At 61.7% G+C, this 20,196-nt stretch overlaps 4 protein-coding genes across 11 annotated transcripts in view; 2 read left to right on the forward strand and 2 right to left on the reverse strand.

Annotated features, from left to right (window-relative positions):
* LOC125088827 (leukocyte immunoglobulin-like receptor subfamily A member 6) overlaps positions 1 to 20,196 on the forward strand; it is a 152,484-nt gene that overhangs the window by 67,005 nt on the left and 65,283 nt on the right. The window lies entirely within an intron of this gene.
* On the forward strand, positions 70 to 11,749 carry LENG8 (leukocyte receptor cluster member 8). Of its 6 annotated transcripts, none has more exons than XM_047710321.1 (16): positions 70 to 224; positions 1,773 to 1,865; positions 2,574 to 2,748; positions 3,066 to 3,167; positions 3,904 to 4,014; positions 4,829 to 5,081; positions 5,284 to 5,425; positions 5,644 to 5,832; positions 6,224 to 6,502; positions 6,596 to 6,736; positions 6,840 to 7,125; positions 7,673 to 7,774; positions 7,854 to 7,922; positions 8,012 to 8,141; positions 8,225 to 8,432; positions 10,501 to 11,749. In XM_047710321.1, exons 2-16 carry the CDS (start codon positions 1,828 to 1,830, stop codon positions 10,661 to 10,663), a joined length of 2,388 nt encoding a protein of 795 aa, XP_047566277.1. In that variant the 5' UTR covers positions 70 to 224; positions 1,773 to 1,827; the 3' UTR covers positions 10,664 to 11,749. The 6 variants fall into 6 exon arrangements, with proteins under 6 accessions (XP_047566277.1, XP_047566279.1, XP_047566273.1 ...); XM_047710323.1 differs by having other exon boundaries at positions 4,832 to 5,081; XM_047710317.1 differs by having other exon boundaries at positions 8,225 to 10,643.
* On the reverse strand, positions 11,473 to 13,650 carry LENG9 (leukocyte receptor cluster member 9). The gene has a single exon (XM_047710360.1). It carries the CDS (start codon positions 13,279 to 13,281, stop codon positions 11,836 to 11,838), a length of 1,446 nt encoding a protein of 481 aa, XP_047566316.1. The 5' UTR covers positions 13,282 to 13,650; the 3' UTR covers positions 11,473 to 11,835.
* On the reverse strand, positions 14,432 to 18,897 carry CDC42EP5 (CDC42 effector protein 5). The gene is made up of 3 exons (XM_047710398.1): positions 18,628 to 18,897; positions 18,260 to 18,375; positions 14,432 to 14,968 (listed from the first exon to the last, which is right to left on the reverse strand). Exon 3 carries the CDS (start codon positions 14,966 to 14,968, stop codon positions 14,507 to 14,509), a length of 462 nt encoding a protein of 153 aa, XP_047566354.1. The 5' UTR covers positions 18,260 to 18,375; positions 18,628 to 18,897; the 3' UTR covers positions 14,432 to 14,506.

Genomic DNA, 20,196 nt, shown 5'->3' on the forward strand with positions numbered 1-20,196 from the left:
GCGCCCTTGCGTAGGCGGAGGGCGGGCTCAAATCAACCCGCGGCGCCCATTGGTGGCGCAGGGCCGAGGGAGGTGGGGCGAGGCCTCCGCGTGACGTCAGGACGCCGCGGTCAGAACGTCGAAGCCCAAGGAAGACAAGAACCAGCCGGGTCTCGAGCAGTTCCGTGGCTGTGTCGCTGTCGCCTTGGGCTGCCGCTGACGAGTCCTGGGGGCGAAAGGCTGAGGTGGGTGTGGGGAGCGGCGGGCGGGCGAGCGGGCGAGCACGGCGTCTCCTTCCGGCCCGACGCCCGGCGGGTCCCGAGGCCTGGCGGGCCGTCGCACCAACGGACGCCGCGCGCTGAGCGACGACAGGGTGTGGCGGGCGCGGGCGGCCACTGCGCCTGCGCGCCGTCGCGCTTGCGCCATCGGCCAGGCTCCCCGCCCCCCGCCCTCGGAATTCCTGGGCCCCGAGCGCCCCTTCTCTCAACCCCCATTGACCCTGCGGTTCCAGTGGGAGGATGGCGTTGCCCCGGCGACGCGCGGGCCCGACGCCGCGTCCCCCTCGCCCTCCCGCCCCCGTCCCGTCCCGCGCCGCCGGAGCCATGGTGCGCACGCGCCGCGCGGCCGGGCGGTGACTCTGGAGCGGGTGGCCGGCATCTGGACGGGCTCTGCCTCCACCTGGCGCCTTTGCCCTGTCGGGGCCCTCGGGACGGCCAGGTGCCCCTCGCGTCCGGTGCTCGTGAGGCCCGCCCGCCCGCTCTCCCCACGCGCTGTCCCCACTCGTCCCCTCCCGCCCCTTCCCGAGCTTGTTCGTCCGGGGCGTCTTCCAGGCTCCGTTCCCGCACTTGCTGTGGGGCCGTCAGGGTCTCCGGCCTCGCAGCCCACCCATGCCTCTCGGCCTCCCGGGTTTCGGCCCCCAGGCACCCCTCGCTTTCTCGCAGCCCTCTCTGCCCCGCTCTGAGTTTCCGGAGGGCGGTTGGGCGTCTCGGGACCCCCAGCCCGTGGGGGAGGTTTCTGGTAGCAGTCTCCCGAGAGCCTTCCGGGAGCGCGTTTCTCCCCCGCGGGGCTCCCCGTGGGGCTCCCCGTGGGCGCTTCCGCTTCTCCTTGTTCCCCGGGGTAACTTCGCCCCCCTTCCTCTCGGGTTGGTTTTCCTCTGGATCTCTATCCGGATTCCTTCACAGACTTTGCTCCTCAGCCCACTCGTCTGGTCTCTCTTAGGGGCTGCCTTTCCCCCCGGAATGCTTTTTAGCCCTGCCCTGAGCCCCCCCCCCCCCCCCCCCCCATCCCGCCCTCTGCACCTTTCCTCTGTGGCAGGGTTTCCCTGGGGCCTTCCTATGCTCTTAAGGGTTTCAGGTCCTTCGCCTTCCCTTTGGGAAATGCTTTCAGCCTTCCCTGTTCTCCAGTCCTTCCTGTTCCACTCAGAGCACTGCAGGGAGGCGAAGGTCTTTGCCTCACGCACAGTCCTCTTCAGCGAGTCCTAATTTCACGGCTCCACGTCTGCCTGGCTTCTCATGAGCCCGTCTCCTGCTCTCCCGCTTCCTGACTTTTTTTTTTTTTTTAAGATTTTATTTATTTATTTGACAGAGATCACAAGTAAGCAGAGAGTCGGGGGGGGGGGGGAGCAGGCTCCCCGCTGAGCAAAGAACCCGATGCGGGACTCGATCCGGGACCCTGAGATCACGACCTGCGCCAAAGGCTAGAGGTTCAACGCACTGAGCCACCCAGGCGCCCCCCACTTCGTGACTTTTTCTTGCTCCTCCTCGAGTCTACCTAACTCCTTCTTTTTCTTGTAGACCGTGAGAAAGCAGTCTGGCTCCTGAGGCCCGCCCCTTATGCCCCAAGGTCCAGATGGCGGCCAACGTGGGTGATCAACGTAGCACAGATTGGTTAGTGTGGCTAGAGGGACAGAGGCGGGGGGGAGGGCAAGAGGAAGCCGGACCCAGTGTTGTCCTCTGGGATGGGAGTCCCATGGCGTGGAGGCTGGAGCAGTCCTTGTGGGCGGAGGGCGGATGAGCTCCTCCTCTGGCCACCAGGGTGAAGGGAAGCGTGTGGTTGTAGTGTGGACAGCCAGGTCTCCATCTCTGAGCATCGTGTTTTCACAGTGCAGTGCTGAGCTCTCAAAATTGGGATGATTCATTTCATGAGCTGTGATGAAGGCGCAGCCTCCAACGCTTAATGCTGTCCTTGCTCTGTTGTTAATACCTCGTTCTCCCCAAAACAGCGTGATGATAGCTCGCTGGCTGGGGAGGCGTCGGCACTGACTTGTAAACCATTTAGACCTAGGAGGCACCAGGTGCCGCATTAATTTCTCTGGATGCTGGTGATCATTTCGTTTGGCGCTTAGCACTGCCGAGTACCAAGCACCTGGAAAAGTGCCTTAGGTCTCTCTCTCACATTTTTCCCTTACAGGAAGGCTGAGACACAACGTGGTCGTCAGCACATTAACAGAGTCACACATCCTAGATTTAAAAACTCAGACTCCAGTAGGTCGTGCGAGGGCGTTTACATCTCAGGCCTTGCTGTATGCCCGTCTGCGTTTTGCCCACTGTGTGTACAGGGAGGGAGAGGACTGACTCGATATCCCTTCTTTGCAGGTCTTCTCAGTACAGCATGGTGGCCGGGGCAGGCAGGGAGAACGGCATGGAGGCCCCCATGCACGAGAACCCAGAGTGGGAGAAGGCCCGCCAGGCTCTGGCCAGCATCAGCAAAGCAGGAGCCGCCGGCAGCTCCTCCAAGGCCAGCAGCAATGGGCCTGTGGCCAGTGCACAAGTGAGACGGGTTGCTGGGGAGGGAAACGCTTGGTCTTCTCTGGGATCACAAGATCAGGGTGCCCTGAAGACGTTCGCAGAGCCTCAGGTGGGAGGGCAAGGGCTGTCTCCTCAAAGAGCCCAGGGCACCATGTGGGAATCCAGCCTGAGGAGGGGGACGTGCCCTGGGTCCCCAAGGTGCCCCGAGCTCATGGGTAGAGGCTATGGCTCTTTGGAGACAGGCGGACCCAGTTGTGTTCTCAGGAATTAACCGCATTGGGGGCCGTAGGGGGCGTGGGCTCCTGCCGCCAGTGCTGATGGCACACGGTCTGTCCACAGTATGTGTCGCAGGCGGAGGCCTCGGCCCTGCAGCAGCAGCAGTACTACCAGTGGTACCAGCAATACAACTACGCCTACCCCTACAGCTACTACTACCCCATGGTGAGTGCCCGGCCAGGGGGGGTGGATGGGGGGCAGGGGCCTACCTGAACAGCTGCTACTACCCCCATGGTGAGTGCTGGGGTGGGTGGGGGGCATCCATACAGTTACTAGTACTTCCCCATGGTGAGTGCCCTGCCCAGCAGGGACAGATGGGGGCTGGGGGGACTGGGTTCCAGGGGCCAGGGGAGGCCTTGAAGACAGCAGTGACAGCTTCTGAAACACCGTCCACTCACACATTGCCCTCACGATCAAGCCGAGAGCCCTTCCCAGGTCCAAGTGCTATGTTCCCCACTTCCGGCCGCCAGTCTGCCGGTGCTCCATCTGTCACCTGCGATGTCCGCCTGTGTTCTGCGCTAGCTCTCGTCCCGTAGTCCCATGTCCTTCTGTGTCCTCACCTTGCAGAGGGCTTCCCAGTTCATGCCTCAGGGAGCCCTTTCTCTTACTGGCCTGACTGGTTAAGGCTGCGTACCGCACCCCGGCTTGCTTTCACGGGGCTGACTGCCAGATATGCCGTGCATCTGTCTCAGCGGTGCACGTGTCTTGCGTAGACTTCGTTGGAGCGTGGACTTTCCTATTTTATTTTTGGTTGTGTTGTGGTGTTTAGTGAATGTTTGTAAGATAGAGGATGGACCGATAGAGGTTTCCTGTTCGTTAGTTGTTTTTAACACTCCTCAGCAGGCAGGAGAAGGGGTGGGAATCGGGCCTCTGCTGACCCTGGTTTCTGTGCCCTTGGCAGAGCATGTACCAGAGCTACGGTTCTCCCTCCCAGTACGGCATGGCCAGCTCCTATGGCTCCGCCACGCCCCAGCAGCCATCGGCACCCCAGCACCAGGGGGCTCTGAACCAGGTAACGCCCCGCCTAGCTTTGTGCCATGTTCAAGAACGGGAATGTTTCTGTGAGGGCCGTGCTCGGGGACGCCGGCATTTTTTAAGCTGCCCACACCCTGCCTTCTCTCCTGCCAGGCACCTCCTGATCTGATCACGAGGAGGGCAAAGCACAGTGTTTCAAACCAGGATGGGTTTGGGACTTGGGCGAAGCCACGGGCTCGGTGTTGGGGTGGCAGCGGGATGGTCTGCAGCATGGCGGCCTGTTTTCTGAGTTCCTGCCAGCGCGTGCACATATACGTGCACAATCACACGCGCGGTGTGGCCTCACACTTCGTGTCAGTGCGGAGGAGTGTGGAGCTGGTGCAGGGAGCCGGGTGGACCCGGGCTGGGGTCCCAGCTCCCCTGTGGCACTGTCGTTATGAGTCACATGATCCGCTCACCTCAGCCAGTCCTGTCAGGCGGGAAGGAGAGTCACTTCCCAAGGTCCCTGAGGACGTGTGATCACACGTGGGTCTCGAGTGGCACACGCGACGTGCTCAGTCTTCCTGGGTGGACGTGGTGTTGGGGCGGCGTTCTCCAGGAGGTGGAAGGCAGGGAGCAAATGCCCGCTGCCGCCCCTCCTGGCTGGGGCCAGGGGAGAGCAGCTCGGAGTCTGAGCTGTGAGGACTGGGCACTGATGCTCCCTTCCTCAGGGAGTCGCTCTGAGAGTCCAGGGCAGTTTGACGTGGACGTGTCACGGCGCAGGCTTGGGAGCTAAGTGGTGCCGTGACGGTGGGGACGGTGTGCGAGCCAGCACGGGCTCTCCTCCTGCCCTCAGCACCCACTTCTTCCAGCAGCCCCCTGTCCCTGGCATGGAAGAAAGCATGTCCTACCAGGCCCCCCAGCAGCTGCCGGCAGCCCAGCCCCCTCAACCCTCCACCCCCCAGCATGGGGCTCATACTCTGAACAGCGGCCCCCAGCCTGGAACAGCCCCAGCCACACAGCACAGCCAGGCAGGGCCTGCCTCGGGCCAGGCCTACGGGCCACACGCCTACTCCGAGCCTGCCAAGCCCAAGAAGGGCCAGCAGCTGTGGAACCGGATGAAGCGTAAGTTGGCGGAAGGAGAGAGGGCGTGGGGTTGGGCCTTGCGGGGCCAAGCATGGGGCGCTTCTGGGTGTTGTGCTCATCCCCAGGCTTCGGGTACCTGCGCTGGAGCCCTTCTCTGGAGCTTGGTGTCTCTTGTTCCTGGGGGTGGGGCAGCCTGAGATAGGGCACGGGCAGGTCTAACCCCGGCTCTTGGCTCTCACAGCAGCCCCTGGGACGGGTGGTCTCAAGTTCAACATCCAGAAGCGGCCCTTTGCCGTCACCAGCCAGAGCTTCGGCTCCACCCCCGAGGGCCAGCACAGCAGCTTCGGCCCCCAGCCCAACCCTGAGAAAGCCCAGAACCACAGGTGCCGGCCCCCCTCTTGCCCTTGTCCCAGCTCCCTCGCCTCTGCGGTCAGTCTGCGCCCCGAACCTCAGGCTGCTACTCCAGAACGGGGAGGGGTCGGTCCCTCCCCCAGGGTTGCTGTGAGCACGACATGAGGGGAAATAGAAAACGCTTCGGTCACGTCTGGCGTGTGTCTGCTGTGCGGGCGGCAGCAGTGACGGTCTTTGCTGCCCTCCCCAGGGGGAGCCTGTCCGGGAAGCCGGACGATTGGCCGCAGGACATGAAGGAGTACGTGGAGCGCTGCTTCACGGCCTGCGAGTCGGAGGAGGACAAGGACCGGACGGAGAAGCTGCTCAAGGAGCTGCTGCAGGCCCGGCTACAGGACGGTTCGGCCTACACCATCGACTGGAGCCGGGAGCCCCTGCCAGGGTTAGTCCAGGCCGGGGATGGGGAGGAGAGTCATTCTGGGTGCTGAAGCAGAGACCTGCAGACTTAGGTACCTGTGGCCCCAAGAATGAGCGAGAAAGTCGGATCCCGGAGGTGGAAAGCCAGGCGGGGAGAGCAGGGATGCGGGTGCTGCCCGAGGGTGCTGTCCTGGGGCGGGGTGAGGGCCCGGAAGCTGGTGAGTGCACGCGCCCAGTTGCGGAGAGCACTCTCTAGACAGGAAATGTTGGGGTCGCCTCTCATGTTCGCAGTGTATTAGCTGAGTCTCCCGGGTAAGTCCCTCTCCTGCCCGAGGTGGTGTGCTCCGGGGGCGGCTGGCTGGTGCTGGGGTGCGCGGGGCGCTGGGTTGGTGATGCCCTGCCCTGCTTATCCTCAGGCTGACTCGGGAGCCTGGGGCTGAGAGCCCCAAGAAGAAGCGGTGGGAGGCCCCTAGCAGCCTTCATCCTCCCAGGGGGGCAGGCTCAGCGACCAGGGGCGGGGGTGCCCAGTCCCAGCGAGGGACACCAGGGGCTGGGGGTGCTGGCCGAGCCCGGGGCAGCAGCTTCGCCAAGTTTGGCAACCGCAATGTCTTCATGAAGGACAACAGCTCTTCCTCCAGCACGGACTCCCGCTCCCGTTCCTCCTCCCGGTCCCCTACCCGCCACTTCCGCCGCAGGTGCGAGGGCTGGAGGTGTGGGGGTGGGGCGTGGAGGGTGGGCGTCGGGGGAGGAGCCACTTCAGTCCTTACCTCCCTGCTTCTTCTGTGCAGTGACTCCCATTCGGATTCCGACAGTTCTTACTCAGGGAATGAGTGTCACCCTGTGGGTCGCAGGAACCCACCCCCTAAGGGCCGAGGAGGTCGGGGGGCCCACATGGATCGGGGCCGAGGCAGGGCACAGCGTGGGAAGAGGTGAGACCCCGGGTAGGGGTAGGGCTAAGATTGGGATCTTGGGGTGTAGTTGGAGGGGCAGGCGAGGACATCTGCCTTGTTCACCCCTACCCTCCCTTCCTAGGCACGATCTTGCTCCCACCAAGCGCAGCCGCAAGAAGATGGCCGCGCTCGAGTGCGAGGACCCTGAGCGTGAGCTGAAGAAGCAGAAGCGGGCGGCCCGCTTCCAGCACGGACATTCGCGCCGCCTGCGCCTCGAGCCCCTGGTGCTGCAGATGGGCAGCCTGGAGAGCAGTGGTGCTGACCCGGACTGGCAGGAGCTTCAGATCGTGGGCACCTGCCCTGACGTCACCAAGCACTACCTGCGTCTCACCTGCGCCCCCGACCCGTCCACTGTGCGCCCTGTGGCAGTAAGCGCCTGGGACGGGCAGGGCCTCCCTGCAGGGTGCCAGGCCGGTGCGCCCACCCTGGAAAGATGGCAGAGACCACACGGAGGCTGTGGGGTGGCGGCAGGGGCCTGCGGCTGGGTGGGGACGTTGGGGCCTGGGAGCTCGCGGAGGGGTGACTTAAAAACTGAACTTGTGTTTCGGAGACTGAGAAGTCGGTCCCGTGGCTTCATCGGGAGACTTGCTGGGCTTTGAGCCTCTGTCTCCTAAGAAAGCGACCTTCCCAGGCCAGCTGAGGTGGGGGGATCAGGCTCCTGAGTCCTGCTGAGGCCGCAGTAGCAGTGTGTCCGCGTTCCATGCCAGGGGACGCGCCGAGGCAGCCGGGGTTGGGAGTAGTTACCCTTGCCAAACGCGTTGGGTTCTTCTTAAAGTTGCTAGTGGGGTATTACACGGGTGTGAGGTCACAGCTGTCATTTCGGAACGCGGCGTCAGTGGAAGCGTACCGGGTGTTAGTGACGGCTTTGGTCACCTGGCTGGAATCTCACTGAGCCGTAACGTGTTCCCTTCCCAGGTTTTGAAGAAGTCTCTGTGCATGGTCAAGTCCCACTGGAAAGAGAAGCAGGACTACGCCTTTGCCTGCGAGCAGATGAAGTCTATTCGGCAGGACCTGACGGTGAGGGGCGCCGGGGGGACCTGGGCTGGGAGAGTCCCGCCCGCCCGCGGTAGCCTTCACCGCTCTCCTGCCGTTGCAGGTGCAAGGGGTGCGGACAGAGTTCACAGTGGAGGTGTACGAGACGCACGCCCGCATCGCCTTGGAGAAGGTGGGTGGGGTGCTGAGGCCCTCCGGGTTCTTCCCAGGCTCCCCGTCCCAGCCTCATGGTCTTTCTCTCCCTCCGGCCCCGGGCTCTAGGGCGACCACGAAGAGTTCAACCAGTGCCAGACGCAGCTCAAGTCGCTGTACGCCGAGAACCTGCCAGGCAACGTGGGCGAGTTCACTGCCTACCGCATCCTCTACTACATCTTCACCAAGAATTCAGGAGGTGAGAGGCGCTGCCTGCAGGATGGGGTGGCCCCAAGCCCCCGGGATGGGGCGCTGCTGATCCTCGTTTGTCTTGGGCCGCAGACATCACCACGGAGCTGGCGTACCTGACTCGGGAACTGAAGGCAGACCCTTGTGTGGCTCATGCCTTGGCACTGAGGGCGGCCTGGGCTCTGGGCAACTACCACCGCTTCTTCCGGCTCTACTGTCATGCACCCTGCATGTCTGGGTACCTGGTGGACAAGTTTGCAGACCGGGAGCGCAAAGCTGCCCTCAAGGCGATGATCAAAACGTATGTGAAGCTGGGTTCTCCCCCACCCCCTCTGCTCTGCCGGCCCTGCCGCCGCCTTCCTCCTCCCCCTCCCGTTTTGCACACTTCTGGGCTGTCAGGCCTCCAGCTCCTGTGCCCTGGACGCTGGTCCTCTCTCCCTGTGTCTTCTTTCTATGCGTACCCTGCTCCCCCGCTCCTCCTGCTTCTCTTCCCGCAGTTGGCTCTCTGTCTCCTGGGCCCGCCTCTGCATCTCCTTTTTCCCCCATTCTGCCTCGCGGCTCCAGGGCTCCCTCTCCACCTGAGTCTCTCTCTCCTGCTCCCATCACCCTGGACCTTGGTTTCTGTTCTTGCTCTGGGCTCTTGGGTTTCCTCGCTCCGAGGTCTTTGTTCACTTTTCAAGGCTTTTGCTGATACTGAGCTCCCACTCGGTAGAGACAAACTAGAAAAGATGGCCGTTCTCTTGGTAGCTTCTGATCTAATGGGCCCCCAGCACCCCATTCAGACTTGAGCTCCTTCAAGGGTGCAGAAAATGTATAGGGAGACGGGTGACGCGGGGGCATGTCAGATCACGGACTATCTGCAGGTCAGAAGAGCCAAGTTCTCGGTGTGTTAGGTGTCCTGTATCAAGCGCGTGAGTGTGCGTGTGTGCACGTGGTGGGGATCCCGTGGTTCTCAGGGCAGTGAGGTGCGCTCAGGTGACACAGCTAGGCGTTGCTACTGGTGTCTAGTGGGTGGAGGCCAGGGACGCTGCTCAGCCTCCCGTAGGGCCCAGGACACCCCACAACAGAGAACCCCCGGCCCCGCTGTCCATCTCACCAAGGACCTTGCCGAGGTCCAAGGGGCCGCATCCGTTAGCTCAGGAGCCCCAGGAATGGGGTGGAGTTGGAGAGGGACAGTACCCTGAAGTTAGGAGATGCACACACTGCGGGGTCTGGTTTGGTCCGAAGATTTAAGGCAGAGGGTGAGCTAGGGCAGGGGCCGTAGAAGTAGACAGGGACGTGGGACAGAAACACGAAGGCAGCAGCATACACAGGACCTGGTTACCTACCCAGGAATGACAGGGAGGTGGTGTGTCTCAAGGCCCTGTGGGTCTGCCTTCTGCGGTGGGACAGCAGCTCCCAGGGGTGTCGTGTGGGCGGGTCACTGTTGTGGCTAGTTTACATGTGCTGCGTCTTGGTTGGGGCCATAGTCGTGAAGGTTCCTTGTAGGAGGGGCCTTGGCCTAGACTGGCCACCTGCTCTCATCCCCTCCCTCCCAGAGGCCCCAGACCAGGTCCCTGCAGTGTGGCGAGAATGCCAGCTCCGTTGTGGGAAGAAAGAGGCTCTCTTGTGTGTGGTCCATCCCCCCCCCCCAAATCCCAGAGCCGTGATGTGGCACGGACTTGAGGCGGGACTGGTTCGTGTCTTTTTTACTGTGTCCTTCCTGTGTTGACGCTGGCCGGGTGGCTCTGCCTTTGGAGCTACATACAGTTTGCTCAGCGCTTGTTTCTAAAGTGTAGGGCGACACGGTTTTGGGGAGAGAATTCGGCAAGTTCACAGCTGTTTTCTGGTATGCGCTGTTTTGTTGGCACCTGCACGTGACGTCACCAGCATGTAATACGTGTTGGCTGACCCTGTGCTTGGCATTCCCAAGGCACTGGGACCCAGGCAGGGCAGATAGCCAGGGCGGATACCCCAGAGTAGCTAGCTATCAGACCTGCCAACCCATGCCCATGCCCATCCCCTCCGGTCACCCCCTCTGCCTGGCCCCCTGCCCTTGGGCCACGGTGGGCCCTCTTCTGAGGGACTGCTCAGGCCCTTGAGCAGTGGAGGAGCCGGCTGGGCCCTTCCCTCCCATCCCCTCTCCTTGGTCCCCATGTACAGGTAAGTGAGGGTAAAGGGGGGCACAGCCGGGGCTGGGGCCACCAGCCCCACCCCGGGCCCCCCCAAGCCCCTGGAGGTGGGGAGGTTGGTGGGGAGGGGTGAGAGGTCAGCAGGTAATGTGCTGAGGAAACCCTTGGGGTGCCTGAAGGGGGGGCGCCCACTCCCTGCTTGTGGGGCCCTCCCCTGCCCACCGCCCGCCTCATCACATTCTCCTCTTGTCTCCGTAGCTTCCGCCCTGCGCTGCCAGTCTCCTACCTGCAGGCCGAGCTGGCCTTCGAGGGCGAGGCCGCCTGCCGGGCCTTCCTCGAGCCCCTGGGCCTGGCCTACACGGGCCCGGACAACGCCAGCATCGACTGCCGCCTCAGCCTGGCGCAGCTGTCAGCCTTCTGAGCACCAGCGCGGATGGGGGCGGGGCGGGGCGGGGCTGTGGCCCCCCAGCGCCACCTTTGCCGATTTTGTTTTTGAGCCATGGACTTGGGTTGTAAATTAATTCGTGGGGAGTGGGCTCCAGGAAGAGCCACCATCCCGTCCCCGTTTGCCCACCGGGGAGTCTGTACAGAGATTTTTTCTACATTTTTATTTTTTGCCTCCGAGGGCGGGGTTGGGGGAGGAAGGGGCGGGACAGCGGAGGGTTGGGGCGTGGTCTGTAGGCTGCTCGGTCCGCCCGGCACCCCCACTAATGCTGTCTCAGTGTTCTCTCTCTCTCTCTCTCGAGCTTGTACTCCGGTACCGACCTGGCCGCCCGGCCCATCCCATGCCGGGGGGGCCGGAAGAAGACTGGCCACGCCGCCTGTGCCCGCCCGCGGCGGGGGCACCAGCACCGCCGCCCGCCGCCTCACCACAGACTCTTGTTGCACAGCCCTCGGGGGCCTCAGTGTCCGGGGCTCGGGGCGCCGTGTAGAGACTGTGCCTCGCCCTCTGCCCCCCACGCCAGCAGTGCTGTCGCCAGGCCACCACCGCAGCCACGCCGACTCTGCGCGCCGAGGACCCCGGAGGCCGCCGCGGGACCCCGGCTGGGCCACCTCAGCTGCACTTGTGTCGTCTCCGTGGCCCCCTCCTCCCTCCACCCCAGTGTTTCTTCTGGTTTGTTTTCCTTCCCTCCCTCCTCCTCCTGCCCCCCACCCTTCTTTGGTTCAGCACAGGTAAAGCGGTTACCCTCCCTCCCTGCCTGCCTCCATGGATCACCAGCTCACGTCATGTTTCCTTCTCTTTTCTTTTTGTGTGTGTTTATTTAAGTTATTTTTCTTCCTCCCCTTTTTCTTTTTGGTCCTCCCCCTCTTCTGCCATGTAACTGGAGGATGTGCGATGAGTTTGCAAACAGCTGGACTGTCAGGCTGCTTTTTTTCCAGATGTTCCTCCTCTGCCTCCCCTCCCTTCCCTCTCCCCTCCCTTCTCCTTCCTTCATTCTTTCCTTGGATCACTGAGCACCATTTGGAAGCTTGAGAGAAACCAAAATTAAAGAGAGAGAGAGAGAGAGAGCACTTTGTCCTTTCCTGCTTGGGCGGGATCTTTCCAGGTTCTCCCGGTCGACAGTGGTCTCCTGGAGACGTCGGAGGGGACCATCACCCCAGGGGCAGCTCAGCCAGGGGCTGGTAGGTGTCCCCTGCCCTGCCTATGCGGCACAGCCAGACTTCCCCTAGGGCCTGGCTTCCCAGCTCCTGCGTTGGGCTGAACCCAGGCTCAGGGAGGCTGACTTGAGAACCGTGGGGCACCTTGGCTAGTGTGAGGTGGGGGTGCAGCCCCCCTTGGGGCCCTACTACTCTGAGCCCCTCAGCTTCCAGCCTCTGACTCAGCACTTGGGCCATAGCTTGCAGAGAGGGGGAAGGTGGGGCACAGAGCACATGCTGCCCCAGGAGAAGCAGGCTCCTAAAAGTCAGCTGCGGGGGTGCCTGAAGTCCCGGGGCCAAGAGCGCACGTCTGAGTGCGCCCACTGCGGCGGCTACCTCCCCAGGGCCTGTGAGCCTCAGGAGGGCCAGTGTCAGGTGGAGGGCCCCTGCGGGCACCAGGAACGCAGCGCACGAGGGTGCAGCTTGAACCAACTCTTCCTGGGCTTTGGCCACCCCAGCCTGCAGCCCAGGATCAGTTACCATGAGAGCCACAAAATGCGTGGGGCGGGGCTGGCGAGGCTCCGTGGCCCCGGCTCCAGTGGCCTCTCCACCTTCCGAGGGCCAAGCGCCAGGACCCCACTCCACTTCCGTCTCAGGAAAACCTGCAGGGGCCCGTCCTAAAGCTGTCTGTGCTTCTCCATCCCGTGGCTCCGCGGTGGCCGGCTTCAGCGCCCTTTCCAGCTCTGTCCGCGGGGCAGCCTGGCCTTTGGCCCTGCGCCGCTCCCTGGCCTCCAGCCCAGTGCAGTCGGGTGCTTGGCGTTCTGTTCTGGTGTCAGCGGGAGTGGCAGCTGCCCCTTCGTGCGCGCTCCCGCCGTCCTGGGCATCCTCAATGTCGCCGTGCGCGTCCTCGCCGCCATCGCGGGCATCCTCACGGCTGTCGTGCGCGCGCCCGCAACGCTCGTTCTCGCCGTCTTGCGCGTCCTCGCCGCCGAGCGCGTCCAGGATGGTGGGCCCACGGCCCGCCGCCGAGCCCGAGCCGAAGACGAGGTCTGTGCGCGACGCGCGGTCCCACACGACGCGGCCGCGGAAGCGGAAGTAGCGCACCCGGTGCTCCGGCACGGCCAGGACGCCGGGCCCCAGCGCCGCCAGCGGCTCGTCCCAGCAGAAGGCGGCGAAGGGCTCCTCGCGCACGCCCAGGAAGCGGTCGGCGTAGCCCACCGCGAAGTCGGCCGGGTCGAGGCGCGGGTCCCAGCGGATGCGCTGGATGACGGCCGCGGCCGTGCGCAGCGGCGGCTTCTTGGCCCCGGCCTCGTTCCCGGCCTCGCTCCCGGTCCCGCGGCTAGGCGGCGCGGGCGCCCCTGGGTGGGGCTGGCGGCAGCGGGCGCCGAAGCGGCAGCGGCCCTCCAGGAAGAAGCGGCAGGCCGGCGGCGGTGCGGGCTCGGCTGCGGGGACCGCCGCCATGGGAGTGGGGTGCGGGGGAGTCTCGCCGGGAGGTCACCGGCCGCGCCCCGTCCCCGCTGCCCTGGGAACCGCGCACGCGCTCTCGCGGGGCCTCGGATCCCGGGCCTGGCAGACGGCCCTGCGCGGGCGGTGTCCTCGGGGAGCCTGACCGCTGCCTGCGAGGCCCCGCGATGCTCGCGTGTGGTCCTCCCCGCGTCCAAAGGATTTCAAGGCTGGGCACGGCCCGCAGAGTGACCTCCTCCCCCCAGTGCCCTCGAGGAGCCGGACCTGTCCCCCTCCGCGGCCTCTGTCCACTAAGTTTACAGTGCGACCACGCCCTCTCAGCCCGCCCTCGGCGACGCTCTGCGGGTACGGTCTCGCCTCCTCCAGGTTCTTCACCAGGCTGGCTCCGCCCTCGCCTAGGGCTGTGAATGGGAGCCCCCACCCCCTCGGGGGCCCTCTGGGGCCTGGATTCCTCCCCTCGCCTAAAGATTTGCACGTGCTGCCCTGTCATTCTCTCTACGGGACAACTGTACCCAGCAGGCTCAAACTAGGTTTCCCAGACTTGGGACACCGCTGTCCCCCTCGGGCCGAGGCATCTTTCCGAGGGGTTAGGTGTCCGCTCCACCGGAACCCTGCCTCTTCCAGCCACTTTACTCAGCTGCCACTTACCGGGTAAAGGGCGGGTCTCCCGGAGGGGTTCACTGGAGAGGCGGGCCGGGAGTCAGTCTCACGGAGCCACTGCACTCGGCCCCCGGGAGCGAGTCAGGCCGGGCCTCCGGGAGCGAGTCAGGCCGGGTCCCTGGGAGCAAGTTAGGTGGCCCCTGCGGGACGAGACAGAGGGTCCCCTGGAGCGAGTCAGGCCGCGCCCTGAGCTGGTCTGGAGGGCCAGGCTCCGTCAAGGTTGATGAGTGAATGCGGCTGCCAGAGCGGCCACGTTGGGACACCGCCTCCGAAAGGGGCACCGTGTACTCAACGGCCCCCGGAGTTAAAGGGGCCACATCCCACCACTCCAGGCCAGCCGTCCGATCTCGACCTCGGTTAAGTCTCTGCGCGGAACCGAGCCACAGGTGACACACCTGGCCTTTAAAGGGGCCAGGACCCATCACCGACCCCCCCTTGCCCACCCCTCTGGCCTTCCCCTCCCACGTGCAAAGTGAAGAGACCGAACTCGCGCAGAGACCTTAGCCATTTATGTATAAAGAAGTGGGATGCCGGACCGTAAAGGCATCGGGAACGCGGGTGCCTACAGGCCGATGACGTCGTCCAGCTCGAGGTCCGCGTTGGAGCGGCAGTGGGCCCTGGGGTGCTGTGCCCCGGTGCTGGGGTCCAAATCGGGCTTGGCGGCAGCGGCCCCCGGGCGCTCCGCGTCCATGACGCCCAGCACCGCGTCCAGCATGGAGGGGCCCAAATCCAGGTGGAAGGACAGCAGCGGGTCCGCGGGCGCGGGCGCGCGGAGGGCAGGCGGCGGGGGCTGCGGCACGGCGGGCGGCGGCGCGGAGCGCGGGGCCCCGGCGGGGGGCGCTCGGGGCTCGGGGGGCGGCCCGCCGCCGTGACGGCTCAGGAACGAAGTGTCCCCGAAGGCGTCGCCGCCGCGCCCCACGTGCAGCGTGTGCCGGAAGTCGCCGAGCGGCGCGGAGATGGACAGGGCGCCGCGCTCAGGCCGCTTCTTGGGCTGCGCGGGGCCCAGCTGCTTCAGCACCGGCATCTGAGGGGTGGGGGTTAGAGCGGGTCAGCGCTGCCACCGCCGGCGGGAGCCGCTCCCCCGCCCCCCTCCCCGCAGCCCTCGTCCCCACCCTGGGCCTAGACAGCGGTTCAGGGGACGCTCTCCCGAATGACAGGTCAGGTCTGCCCGTGGCCACCGCGCCAGGCTGATTCCACTAAACGAATATTCCCGTCTTCCCACCCGCCGGGCCACAGGCAACATGCATCTCCAAATCTGAGCGTTTCCTAAGCTTGGCAGAGGAACTGTAGCTTCTCCGAGGCCGAGATTGCCCGGGCCCTTCCCTGAAGACAGGGCTGACTTTGTCCACCAAGTGCCCCAGGCACCGTGCCTAGCCCCCCCCCCCCACTTCTAGAGGCTCCAGAAAATGTTACCATGCTTTATTTTAAAATGACAGATGTCAGCCAATCTGTCTTTACACCAGCACAGCTATAAAATATAAATAAATACGGATGCATGAAAGCTTTGCCTAGGGCACAAGTCATGATGCAGGTCAGCCCAAAACCTCAAATTCAGGTTCAGGGTGGGCCCGGGGATCTATACTTGCACAGCATTTTATAATTCGAGTTATTTGATTTTGAAAGAGATGATATAATGTCTTGCATTTTCACAAGTTTCTCTAAAAATAGCAAGAATGGCGTAAATTTGAAACTGGCAGCTAGTACCGTATGAACTCGGTTCGCTATTGCCTCATTGCTGCCCTGCATTCTACGGTAAATACGGTAAATTGCCAACCTTTGCCTATATCCTGGAACCTGGTTGTTTTTATGGAACTTCTGGGAAGGCCTTTGGTGACCCTGTACTTTTGTTTTAACAATCACTGTTGTCCTAATAATAATAACTTGGTTTGAATCAAAGCCCCACCCTTGGTTTGCCAGCTGTATGATTGGGATAAATTATGTGATTTCTCTATGTTTCCTCTCTGTAAATGGGATAAAATAACACTACCTTCCTTGCGGGGCACATAGAAAAATCTCAATTAGAGAAAATTATATTTGTAATAGTGCCAGCTAATTAGTAAGTCTAGTGCTGAGGGGGAGAGGTGTCCTCATAGAACTGTAGAACAAGACCAAGATTTGGTAAAATCCTATGAATCAGTCAAAGCAGCCACCATTATTCTTTTAGTAACTATCACCCCCAGGAAATATCAGTGATAATGCAGAGAAAAGTGAAAGCTAAGAGGATTTAAAATAATTATAGCTGGGTGTGTTCTGAGGACCGCCCTGTAAAGACACACACACACACACACACACACACACACACACACACACACACACACCCCATTTATTTCTCTGGGAAAACCAGTCTCAATTTACCACCTCTGTAGTGTTTCTCAAACTTCTCTGACCTCTGCCTAGATGAATAAATATATTTTAATTGCAACGGGGCACGCCATCGCCTCTCCTCCCCACACCACCCCCAAGGAAAACAAACATTTTATGAAACAAGACTTACAACATGCTAGGCACTCAGATATTTTCGATTCTAATCTATTTTATTTTTTAAAAACGCTTACCTCTGCTCATTAATAAATCTCAATCCACAGTTTTAAAAAACCAAATAGCGACGACAACGACAACAAACTTCTCCCCATGCTAGCAGTGGCTGTCCTTACTCTGCAGTGAGTTGTGGGGGGAAAGAGCACACAACTCAGAGACAAATGCCTTGGTTTCCATCTGGCTGTGTGTGTGTGTCTGGTTTTGGGCATTTTTTACCTCATTTCCTCTTCTCAAAAATGGAACATAGGAATATAGGATGTTCCTATAAAACTTTGTAGTCTCCTTGCAAGATTGGTGGGATGTTGCCAGCAAAGTCTTGGCAGAGCTCAGGACACAGTCAAAGTTCGATGAAATGCTCAGTAGCCATCTGGGATCATTCTCCCATGTCCCAGAGAAGGACACACTCAGAGAGGATATGTGACTTGCCCAAGGTCACAAAGCCAGCTCTGCGGGACTCCAGAGCCCAGACTTACCACTTCCACCCCCTGCTGCCCCTTGAACGGACCCCTCCCCAGACAGCTCTCTGCCACTGGCTCTTCTCCCTGCCCATGCCCTACTTGGTCCCTCATCCCAACGCTCTGTTGTCCTATCAGCCAACACCACTACCATTTTCCAGTTCCTGGCAAAACACACCTGTCATTTCCTTTCTGTGGGAACCTGAACTCACTTCCTCAACCTTAAACCTCAGTTTAGTCCACTGAAAAACAGAAATCAGAGTGCCTCTTTGCTAGGGGTTTTGTGAAGTATATTCACGGTGCTGATGTTATATTTCCTAAGCGGGAACCTAAGTGTGTTACTCAAACAAACTCACTCAATCCTCAGAACAGCTCCATGAGCTCTACAAAGGTGGTGGCCAAGGTGTAGAGGTGGAGTAAGTTGCCCAGGGTCACACAGCAACAAATGTTAGGGGCTGGATTTGGAAACCAGGCAGAGACACTAAACCTGATGAGAGTCTGAAGATGATATCCTATTGCTCATAGCCCCCCACGGATAGGATGGGTGGGTGTGCATCCCCATGGAAACAATGTTTCCATATGCTTTAAAGGCCAGGGATTTTCTACATCCCTGACTATGTTTATCTGCCTTTCTTTTCCTCTTTTCCCATCCCAGACAGAGAATAATGAGTTAGAAATCCTTTCCGAGTAAGACCTCTTCTTGCTAGCTCTGAGGGCGTCGGGCAAGTCACTCCACTTTTCGGAGCCTCCAGCCTCAGGGTCCTCTTAAATAAAAGGCTCCAACCTCCCTCAAGCAGAGTTGTGTGCTTGAAGCAATGAGGTCATGCTAGGAAAAAAAGCCGTCAGCCACCCAGGGCTCCCACAGAGGGCTGTTTGTTGTACGCCACAAACGCGCGAGAGGCAGAGCGTGCAGGAGCGAGGTTGGGACCCCGAGGGGCCCGGGCCCCGCGACTAGAGGCTCGGCGCAGCCGCCCTCCTGCCGCCCCCTTCCAGCCTCCCTCTCAGCAGGCCCACCGCTCCAGCTGCGGGAGTGGAGGGCACAGCTGGTTCACCTCTGTCCTCTCTGGCCCCAGCCCCGCCGAGACGGAAATAACCGCCTGCTCCACGCCCGGCCCGACCGGTTCTCGGGTCCGGGGGTAGGCAGCGAGGCGGGCGGGGCCAGGCCCGGGAATGGGAGACCCCCGCCCCGTGGGCTCGCCGCGCTTGCTCGGGCCACGTGGCTGCCGCCCTGACTTGAGCGCCCGCGCCCCCTTTGCCCGTCTGTCCCGCGTCCCTCCGGACCTGACCCGGACCCCCAGGCCCGGCTCCCCGCGACCCCTTACCTCTTGGTCTTCGCTGAGAGGGGCAGGCGCGCTCTCAGGCTCAGGCTGGGGGACCCGCTCTCCTTTTCGAGGTCCAGGCCCGCGCCTTCTTCCTTCTTCCTCCCGACGGTTCTCACCTGGCAAAGGAAGTGTCATGCGGACCCCGGAGTGGGGGGTGGGGCAGGTGTCCAGGACCCAGGCGTTCGGGTCCACAGTGCCCCCTCAGGACCTCTCCTCTCTCAGGTCCCAGGAGTCCTGCCTCCTACCTTTCTTACTCCTCAGACCCAGGAGTCCAAAGCCCCCCTCCTTCAGGCCCTGGGGTCCAGGCCTCAGACCCAGGAGTCCGAGCCCTACCCCCGGCAGCCCCTGGCACCGGGTCCCTTCTTTACCTGCACCGGGGACCGAGGTGTCAGCCCCTCTCGGGGGCCATAGTAGGAACCCAAACAGGCTGCGGAGTCACCGTCCAGGCCAGCTCAGTCCGTCTGGGGCAGAGAGGGTTAAGTCACAGGCCCCTCCCAGCCTTCCTGATCCCGCCCCCCCCCCCCAAAGTTTGCCTCTAGGATTTAAAGGACTCCAAAGCGGTGGTGGAAACGCTGAGGCCTCCGGGCAGAGGGTAGAGTGTGGGGGCGGTGAGAGGCCTGACTGGGTGTGCACAGAGGACACGCAGAGGGGTGGGGGATGGCCAGGGCGCGCCCCCAGCCTGGCCCCTCCCCCTGCCCAGCTTGGAATTTCCTGAAGCTGGGGAAGTCTGGTTGTTTAGAAGAGTAATTTCTTCCAGATTGCAGCAGTTGGAGGAGAGAGTGTAGAGGGAGGACGGAAGAGAGGGAGGGAGAAAGAGAGACAGAGAGAGTTTAAGAGAGATAACGAAACAGACAAGGTCCCTGAGTCCTCAAGAGGATGGAGGTAGTGTTGGGGTGGGGTCAGGAGGCAGCTCTAACCCTGCTTTGGAGGGTTTCCTGGATGAACGTCCCGGCCCAAAGTGGCTGGTAGAAAGGTCATTACAGGACTCCGATCGCCTGTGCCTTTTGGTGACAAGAGAGTCTCAGATCTGAGTGTTGGGAAGATGGGTCCCAGGCCAGAGCGAGGGAGCGCTTTCCTTGGGAGGAGAGCAGAGTCCCCAGCGAGGAGGCTGGCTGGGAGGAGCAGTGTGGAGATAGAGGCCCAGGGCGGAGACTCGGTGGGGGGCGAGGCGGCGGGCGGGGGGGTGGGGGGGGTGGGGGGGTGGGGATGCTGGGGCTGTGGGGCTGCAGAAGAGAGTCAGTTTCACAGATCACAAGGAGTGCAGCTTGAACACAAACTCCAAGAAGTGGCAGGTTAGAGGGCGGAAGGAAGAAAGCTGGGAGCAGGCTGGGAGACGGGGCGGAGCAGAGGGCACTAACGTCTCTGAGGTCTCTAAGGTGGAGTTCTTTTTGCCTGGAGAGGTCAGCTCAAAAGCCACTGGAGACTGTGGCGTGCTGAATCAGGCAGGGTAAGGGACAGGATAACAGGGTCAGATCCCGGTGCTAGAAAGTGCCTTCTGGGATTCACGAGTGGGATGGACTGATGGGAGCGAGGCTGCAGTTCAAACCCAGAGCAAAATTTAAAGGGTGTGTGTTGGGAGAGGAGGGGAATTACAGAAAACTCAGTAACCAAGATAAATAATATATTTAAATACAGATTTTTATTAACTATCTTTACGGAGGTTAAAGTCACATAAAAAGGAACTATTTAAAAGCGGGGTTTGGTACATCTCCAGTGTTGTGCAACCACACCTCTATCTAGCTCCCAAACATTTGCATCCCCCCTCCCCCCACCCAGAGGAAGCCCCTTACTCATAACCAGTTCGTCCCTCTTTCCCCTCCCCCTGCTCCTGACAGCCCCCTCTCTGCCTTCCAGCTCTGTGGGTTTGCTTGTTCTGAATGTTTCGTATACATGGAATCCTAGATACGTGGCCTTCCGTGTTTGGCGTCTCTCACTGA

Source organism: Lutra lutra, chromosome 17 (assembly GCF_902655055.1).
Source record: "Lutra lutra chromosome 17, mLutLut1.2, whole genome shotgun sequence".
Lineage (NCBI taxonomy): Eukaryota > Metazoa > Chordata > Mammalia > Carnivora > Mustelidae > Lutra > Lutra lutra.

What these genes read in the sequence shown, in the direction of transcription:
- CDC42EP5 (XM_047710398.1), bottom strand. Translation starts at nt 14,968, where the DNA reads ATGCCGGTGCTGAAGCAGCTGGGCCCCGCGCAGCCCAAGAAGCGGCCT.
- LENG9 (XM_047710360.1), bottom strand. Translation starts at nt 13,281, where the DNA reads ATGGCGGCGGTCCCCGCAGCCGAGCCCGCACCGCCGCCGGCCTGCCGC.
- LENG8 (XM_047710317.1), top strand. Translation starts at nt 1,828, where the DNA reads ATGGCGGCCAACGTGGGTGATCAACGTAGCACAGATTG. An exon ending in GATCAACGTAGCACAGATTG is followed by an intron (nt 1,866 to 2,573) that starts GTTAGTGTGGCT and finishes CCTTCTTTGCAG; the next exon opens with GTCTTCTCAGTACAGCATGG. An exon ending in ACCAGGGGGCTCTGAACCAG is followed by an intron (nt 4,015 to 4,828) that starts GTAACGCCCCGC and finishes CACTTCTTCCAG; the next exon opens with CAGCCCCCTGTCCCTGGCAT.